This window comes from Sinocyclocheilus grahami, unplaced genomic scaffold, assembly GCF_001515645.1.
Source record: "Sinocyclocheilus grahami isolate Dianchi unplaced genomic scaffold, SAMN03320097.WGS_v1.1 scaffold426.1, whole genome shotgun sequence".
Lineage (NCBI taxonomy): Eukaryota > Metazoa > Chordata > Actinopteri > Cypriniformes > Cyprinidae > Sinocyclocheilus > Sinocyclocheilus grahami.
This window is the reverse complement of record NW_015505605.1, coordinates 851,649-860,761: the sequence shown is the minus strand read 5'-3', so window position 1 is coordinate 860,761 and position 9,113 is coordinate 851,649. Positions and strand designations below refer to the sequence as shown.

Sequence of the window (9,113 nt, the reverse complement as noted above, 5' to 3'; positions counted from 1 at the left end):
CGCTCAGCAGCCCCACCCCTGAGCAGGTCAGCCTGGTATGCTTGTAACACCGCGATGGTGTGCAAACATGCGCCAGCCTGACCTACCGCCGTATAAGCTTTCCCAACCAGACTCGATGTAAGCCTAACGGGCCTGGTGGGAAGCTTCGGGGCCTTCAGGGACGATTCTGAGGGCTCGCAAGCGTCTGCTCCACCACTGGCATCGTCCCATATCCCTTATCATTCAGCCCCCGGATGTTCTAGTGCCCAGACTCGATGTAAGCCTAACGGGCCTGGTGGGAAGCTTCGGGGCCTTCAGGGACGATTCTGATAGCTCGCAAGCGTCTGCTCCACCACTGGCATCGTCCCATATCCCTTATCATTCAGCCCCACGATGTTCTTTTGAATAATTCGAGACTGTGGGGCTGTATTACGGGATTATTACGAGTACGAGTACGGTTTCTCCCACGATCTTGACAACTCAGCATGGAGATCGGGAAAAACGGAAGGCCCCCGTCGTGAAGGCTGTGATCTGGATTCAGAACATGCTCGTCTAATTATTTTTAGGACGAGCGTCCTGTTTCTAGGCTGGCCAAACGATATTTTATTTTTGGCGAATGCACGAAACACACCCCATAATCACGAATCATACCTCATACGCGAGGAAGATAGATAAAGCGTCTGGCTCTCTCTCTCTAGGGGTGGAGAAACCAGCAAACCACAGCGGGACCGCTGCCAGCGGGATCATGAGCCTGGCTGCTCTCATCAAATACAGCCAGGCGAGAGCAGTGCATACGCAGCGAGAGTAACTCGCAGTGATGACAATCAGCTGCTCGAAAGCTGACCGTGCATGCTCCGCTCCTAAACAAACGACACACAAATCGTGTGTATCACCCGCCGCCAGATATCGTGGGCAGGGAGAAACACAGCGTTTGTAATGCCGTTCGCTCGCCATAGACTTTTTCATGATTGTTTTTTTTATTTTTTTATATATATATATGCTTGTGCGGATAGACAACAGTAAATAGACAGACACAAACACAGAGCGCTACTGAAGAGCAGAAGCTGGTTTGCGCTCTGCTGGATGCGCTTTTATACTTTCTGGTGCTTACGTCACCCCGCTTGTGACGTCTCGCTGCTCCATTGGACTGATTTGACACGTGCTTCAGAACGCGGTCACGCAAGGGCGTTCCCAAAGCGACTCGATGCAGTCAAGGAACAACAGTATGTGTTTTACACATATTAGTGTAATATGAAAAAAAAAATACTATGGAAGTCTGTGGGGACCAGAATATGGTTGCCGAGAGAGCTCAATGCGCTACAACTTAAGAAAACACATACAAATAGAAAAAGCACCAGAAAATTAAGAAAACATCTTCATCAGTTTGATCCCACATGTGCTGCAAATACTTACAACACAACCAAATATAGAAACGTGCTGCAGGTAGCACAAACCACAATGGGGGGAAAACAATGCTTACAAAAATTAACCAAGATTTTATTATAGTAAAAGTGTAGTAACCATGTTTTTTGGTGTATATTGATTACCATTTGTAAAACCACAGTTGTTTTAATAGTAAAACCAATTTTAACAGTAAAACCATGGTTTAATAGTAAGACCATGGCAAATGTAAGCTATTTGCTGGTCTGAAAATGCATTAAACAGCACATACATCTGTCAAAGCACTTGACAGGGCAAGCCAAATTAAAATACATGCTTAAAGAGTTTGTTTAAAGCACTTAATGTAACATGGCACATCCTCATGTTTTGGGCGGCTTGCATTTTTCCTGCACTGCTCACACTGTGACCTCTGCTATTTTTCAGATGTTTTATCCATTAAAATGACTGCTGTAAAATGACGTGACTGGCAGAGGTTGTCCATGCACAGCACAGAGACCAGATTAATTAATGAAATGAAAAGTCATTGCTGATTACTTTCATTAATGAATATTAGCTGTTTGCTATCTGATGCCAGAAAACATTATTTTTGTGGTTGCATTAGGAAATGTCAGTAGCACAGAAATCACATTTTTGCACACAGTGACCCCACCTTTAAAATAATGCAGAAGAACATGCTTTGCATGCACAGGAAACTTCTAACAGTTTGTATAATCAGTCTGAATCAAAACAACACATTTTTGGATATATGCTGAAATGTATATGGACATTTGCATTTTCAGACAGAAAGAGCACTGAACATAAAAGTACTTATGAATGCACTTTATAAATGTATACAATTAAATAAATGTAAAAAATTAAATAATAGATAAATGTACAGTGACAATCATTTTGTCATGTAAATGTTTCTTTCAAATGAGTTAAATCAATGTAATGGAATTTAAAATATTTAATTGTCATTAATTACACGCAACAAAATCAACTGACAGACTTAATATTTTATGAATCTTTGTAAACATTAGTACATCTTTAAAGTCATTCATACACATATACAATTCAATATGTTAATAATGTTAGTTTTTAGTGTCTATACCAGAGGTGCCCAAATGTTTTACTTTGAAGGGCCAAAAAACAAGCAAACAACAACAACAAAAAAAACCTTGAGTGGCAGGTAAATGTACAGTGAGAATTTTAGTTTAATATAATACTATATATGCTATACAGTACATATACAAACATATGCACAGGTTGCTTTTGAGTCAGATTGATTAAATGTGTTAAATACATGTTATGGAATTTAACATATTTAATGATTGTCATTAATTAAATGCAATTAAATCAACTGATTAATAACTCAATATTTTGAATCCAAAAAGATTTGTAAAAAGTTGTTCATACTGTACGCATTTAATATAAAATAGGGTCCTACCACATTCAAGGCCCAGAAAGGTAGAAGAATTGTTGAATAAAGTCGCTTTTTTGCGCAACAAAAAGTATTCTCTTAGCTTCATAAAATTACGGTTGAACCGCTGATGTCACATGGAGTATTTTGCCTATGTTCTTGGTACCTTTCTGGACCTTGATCGTGTTAGGACCCTTGCTGTCTATGGAGGGTCAGAAAGCTCTCGGATTTTATCAAAAATATCTTAATTTGTGTTCCGAAGATGAATGAAGGTCTTACGGGTTTGGAACGACATGATGATGAGTAATTAATGACAGAATTGTCATTTTTGGGTGAACTATCCCTTTAATTATGTATTTTTCAGTGTCTATATCAGAGGTGCCAAAACGTTTTACTATGAGGAGCCAAAAATCTAACTTTGGGCTGATAGTAAATGCTGCATTATTTTCAATTATATCATTAAAAAAATAATCAAATAAAATAATCAAATTCACTTATATTTTCTACATTTCAATGGAAAGACTAAATTAAACGTGTGCTTGAGTCACAGGTATAATATAACAATGCAACCATTTGTTTTCACTGTAGTTTCATGTAGGAGCTATATTTGCATTAGTTGCGTTAAGGTGTTGATAAGTCTTTTTCTCTCTTCTTTAAGCTAGTCCAATATTGGCAGCATCCACTCTAACACCTGTCACCCTGCATTGAGCGGCTGAAGTGCTAATATAGCATGCTAACGCACAGTCGATGACTCACATGCAAACTGGAGGCTCGCTCTTCTGCTAAGAATTGCTCCCTGTGGGTTGAAGGCAGTGCACTGGTATATTCCTCCATCCTGGGCACGGTCCAGACTCCTAATGACCAAATTTCCCCCAGATAGCCGCCGACGGGATTCAGTACTGAGATTAATCAATGTGCCGTTCAGAGACCACCTACAGACACACAAACAGACAGATGATAGTGCACACAGCTCAATGTGTTGTGATAACGGCTGATTTTGAGTGATTTTTCATGATAACCTTTGAAATTGATTTTGTTTTGGATGTACAAATGTCATGTGGAATATCAACGAATCATTACAAAGCGGATTCAGATTGGTATTACACTTCATCCCTGATTCATTTCAATAAGAAATATTTCAAAACCCGAACAGTCTGATGGCCTATGGAAATGTTGTGAAGAAAAGCTACATTTTTCTCATTGAACGTCCTGTTTCACTTGGAAATGGATCATATTATACAGGTAAAATCATTTGCAAATGGCAATTCATGTTGAGTTTTTATGCTGAAAGATTTCCAGCAGCTCTTTTTGCTGTCCTTTTCATTGTGCGATGATTAGCGCCGGAGAGTCTCATCAATTCCACTTTCTCACACCTCATCTATGCCTATCATTAAGACCCAAGACCCGAGCCTACCTGAGGCCTTAACTACTAGCATGCAATTCAGAGGCCAGCCCACTAATGTGGACAGATTTTCAAAGGGCGCAAGATCATTTAAGGATCCTGAGGCCTCACTAGTCATTCACTCTGACAGGGCGTCAGCTGGGTTGAACTCCCATTGTTCAACTGTGTCTGCACACTCCAGGAACAGATGCTGAGTGCTAATTTACTAGCATGAGCAGTGGATGCAAATAAGCTGATGGAGGTGTAAATACAAAAACAATCTTATAGAGCCGTGATCAAGGCCCCCTGTTGTCCACAACAATATACAAAGGCTCTACGACTTTTCCAGGTGTTCGCGATTTACCGGACAAGGATAAGCATAAGGATTTTTGTTAACACTTTACCAATTCTCACTATTAACTTGCATTCATTTTACTACCATATTGGCTGTTTATTTGTACTTATAAATTTTAGATCCCTTAATCCTACCTCATACCTAAACTTAATAAATACCTTACTATTAATAAGCAGCAAATTAGGAGTTTATTGAGACAAAAGGTGTAGTAAATAGTGAGAACGTGAGCATAAAATAAAGTGTGACTGAATTTTTTTAAATATGTTTTGCTCAATTTCGACCTGAGAACAAATTTTATAGTTTAAAGGTGCAATAGGTGATTTTCTTCAGAACATTTTTTGTTATGCTGGTTGAAAGTCTCTTCACATCCCGATAGCGATCATTAGTTAAAGGGATAGTTCACCCAAAAATGAAAATTCTGTCATTCATTACTCACCCTCATGTCGTTTCAAACCCGTAAGACCTTCGTTCATCTTCGGAACACAAATTAAGATATTTTTTATGGAATCTGAGAGCTGTCTGACCCTGCATAGACAGCAACACAACTGAAATGTTCCCAAGTCCAGAAACGTAGCAAGGAGATCGGTAAAATAATCCATGTGACATCAGGGGTTCAACCGTAATTTTACGAAGCTACGAGAATACTTTTTGTGTGCAAAAGAAAAAAAAAGACTTTATTCAACAATTCGTCTCCTGTATCAGCTGGACGTAAACAATGTATGCTGTTCTGTGTCAGCTGCGCCACGCCGGATCTGTTTCCTATGTTGTTGTGATTTGATCTGAACGAAAACAGCGTATCCGTGTGATGCAGCTGACACAGAACAGCTGTTTACGTCCAGCTGATACTCTCCAAAATGGCGCTACAGGGTGATGCATAGGAGACGAATTGTTGAATAAATTATGAATTTTCATTTTTGGGTGAACTAACCCTTTAAGTGGTCTAAATGTATTTATCTGTATTTATATATTCTGTGGAAGGCGTAGGACCAAGAAATATTTGTCCAATCAAAATGCCCATTCCGAGCGTTTTTATTGACTTTCCTGCCTGCCTGTCAACATAAGTATTTGCATACCTCTGCGCACCCTGTTCGCGCAGACAGGATACATCATAAGCGCGTTCACGCACGCTGTGCAGACAGAGCGAGAATGGCAGACAAACATCAACAACCTGATCTACCTTCCTGGTATTGTAGTACTTTTACTAACTGTACTATGAAGTTTTCTCACTGGTGAATAATGCATGATGTATTGTAGTAATGTTGTCTCTGGTCGCCTGATCTGTGTGCGTATATGCGTTCAGGGGGTGTGGCTTTGGACGGCAATTTGCAGGGAGGGTGGGACGTTTGCTTTCAGTGCTATCAGGCTAAAGTTGGCATTTTCCAAGATCTCCTACTGCACCTTTAACAAGTAAAATGTATATTCATTAAAACATTTATTTAATTCATTTACAAAAAAAAAAAGAATTCCAAGACTGTAGGAAAACTGAAATTAAATGAAACAATAAATGTCTCGTTTCTTAGTTGCTTTGGCCTATTTTGTTTTGTAATGTAAAATCATCTTGAGGGCCCTTGAAAGTTTGCTGAGGCCCCCTAGTGGGTCGCGGTCTTGCTGTCTGACAACCACCATTATAGATAATTTTACATTTTTTATTTATTTTACTTTTTTTAAACGAACATATGTAGAATTATTTGCATTTTTTTTAATTATGCAAATAATTAAAGTATATAATAAAATATAAAAATAAATACTAAATAAAACAATACAAATATAATACTAATTAAAATAACAACAACAACAACAATAATAAAGAAATTTAATAATGATTTTAATTTAATAATTCATATTCCACATGCACGAAACAGTGTTGCATATTTCCATTATTTCTCAACTTCACTTCCATACTGAGGCAGAAAAAACAACAACAACAACAACAACAACAACTAACATTCAGATGAAAATGCTAATTGTTAATGTAGTTCATATTTAAAAAAAAATCAAGCTTCACAAATTTTGTTTTGTCTTCTGAACTGTTTTTTTCCCCCATGGAAACAAAAAGAACAGTTTACTGACAAGGAAGGCCATGATCTGGTTTTCTCCACCCACGCTGTGAAATTCACAAATGTATTCTTAAGAATGCACATCAGCTGTCAAGTGTGCCTTTAGTGAATGGCACAACAGGTTAACCATACATCCATAAATGAGCAAATATGATGGAATATCACTTGACTCAATGCATTGGTTCCAGTCACAGCTTCTTACCGTTTTCACCCATGTGTATTTATTATCTTTTCTTTTCAGCATGTTTATCTCTGAGAGCAGCTGTATATGTCATGAACATAGCAGGGATCAGGGTAAGGACCAAGAACAAAACGCTCTTGACATCTCAGAATGTAATAGCTTTCTCGCTCCACTCAAATCATCAGCTGCTTCTAATGTGAGGTTTTTCGCGAGCAATGCAAATAAGAGCCGCTCGATGTCAATAAGCGGTTTTCTGTTGGGTAAAAATAGTAGCGAGGCAAGTGAGGCCCGATCAAGGGCACTTGACACACAAATAGGAGACAGCAAATAGGTGACACATCCGCACAGGCTGCGATAGCAGGAGAAAACGGAGATCGAGTGAAGGGAGGTGTGAAGTGGGGTTACGTTCGCCTCAGGGCTTTTCTGGAAAGTGCAGAGTCTCCTGTGTGGCTAAGGCTGAACTGGAGTCGACCCTGCTGTTCATATCAATTTTGTATGAGGGTGGTGGCATCATTGATATGAATGCTGGTGTGGGATCCAAAGCACCAGACTCATCTGCTCATCTTTCTGCTCTCCTCATGGTGCTCAGACCTTCAACACCTGTGCACCGCCCTTGAGACCAGTCTCTGGCTGTGGCGGCCAGCGTATGTTCCAGGGGAGCAATCTCTGCTCACACACACACACACACACACACACACACACACACACACACACACACGTGGGCCAGCAATGCAGGCCAGACACTCTCAATGCTTCAAAACAGTTTCTAAGAAAAACCAAAACAAGAACACATGAAAATGAACTGCATTTGCTTGAACTGGGTACTATATTGCATATTCACAATATATTCATAATGCTATTAAATTAAGTGATTTGACTGGGCTAATTTTTCAGAATTCCTTGTCTTGCGATTTGTGAGTGGGAGAGTTTTCAGACAGATGTTTTAATATACTTTCTGGTTTAAACTTAATTTAAAACACAGATTCAACATTTTTTTTTGATTCATCACCCAAATATGTTCAGATAAGTGTTTATAGTGTTTTTTTCCTATATTAAATATTCTAGTAAAATCAATGTACTGTATATAGTTATATATACTGTCTTATAGTTATAAGACAATGCAGAAAAGCTGAGCTGATGTGGCGGAAGACGAAACTGAAATTCACTAAAGCATCTATAAAGACAGCCTTCATGCTTTCAATGTGGAGCTAGCCACAGCTAGACAGAGTTTCTACTCAAACCTTATAAACAGTAACTTAAACAACACTCGCACTCTTTTTGCTACTGTTGAGAGACTGACAAACCCCCCAAGTCAGATTCCCAGTGAAATGCAATGAGTTTGCTTCCTTCTTTTCTGAGAATATCAATAATATCAGAAAGGCGATTAGCACATCCTCAGGTTATGCAGAGGTCAGACAGATTCGACCGCAATATCAAAAAGAAGATACTATGTCTATTTTTGAAGCAATTGATAGCAACATTTTGGAAGAAATAGTGCAGCACCTAAAATCGTCAACCTGCCATCTTGACACACTTCCCACATCTTTTTTCAAAAGGGTGCTTAACTGTTTGGAAGCAGATCTCTTAGAAGTGGTCAATGCCTCACTTCTTTCTGGGATGTTTCCAGACTTCCTGAAAACTGCATTTGATAAGCCCCTTCTGAAAAACAGCAATCTCGATAACAACATTTTGAGCAATTATAGACCAATATCAAATCTTCCTTTTAAAGGCAAGATTATTGAAAAGGTAGTTTTTAATCAGCTGAACAAATACTTAAACTCAAATGGATACCTGGACAATTTTCAATCTGGTTTCCGACCGCATCACAGCACAGAGACAGCGCTCATTAAGATAATTAATGATATTTGCTTACATTCTGATTCTGGCAAAATATCAGTGCTGGTACATCTCGATCTCAGTGCTGCATTTGACACTGTCGATCATAACATACTTCTAGAGAGACTGGAAAACTGGGTCGGGCTTTCTGGGATGGTACTCAAATGGTTCAGGTCATACTTAGAAGGGAGAGGTTATTATGTGAGTATAGGAGAGCATAAGTCTAAGTGGACGTCCATGACATGCGGAGTTCCACAAGGCTCAATTCTTGCACCGCTCTTGTTTAGCCTGTATATGCTCCCACTAAGTCAAATAATGAGAAAGAACTAAATTGACTATCACAGCTATGCTGATGATACCCAGATTTACCTAGCCTTATCACCAAATGACTACAGCCCCATTGACTCCCTCTGCCAATGCATTGATGAAATTAACAGTTGGATGTGCCAAAATTTTCTTCAGTTAAATAAGGAGAAAACTGAAGTCATTGCATTTGGAAACAAAGATGAAGTTCTCAAGGTGAA

General features: G+C 39.0%; 1 protein-coding gene across 1 annotated transcript in view; it reads right to left on the bottom strand.

Moving 5' to 3' along the window:
- LOC107551499 (contactin-3-like) overlaps positions 1-9,113 on the bottom strand; it is a 105,077-nt gene that overhangs the window by 61,805 nt on the left and 34,159 nt on the right. Inside the window, exon 4 of the mRNA XM_016233116.1 lies at positions 3,536-3,711. Coding sequence (XP_016088602.1) covers positions 3,536-3,711 — 176 coding nt within the window. The remainder of the gene's footprint in view (positions 1-3,535; positions 3,712-9,113) is intronic.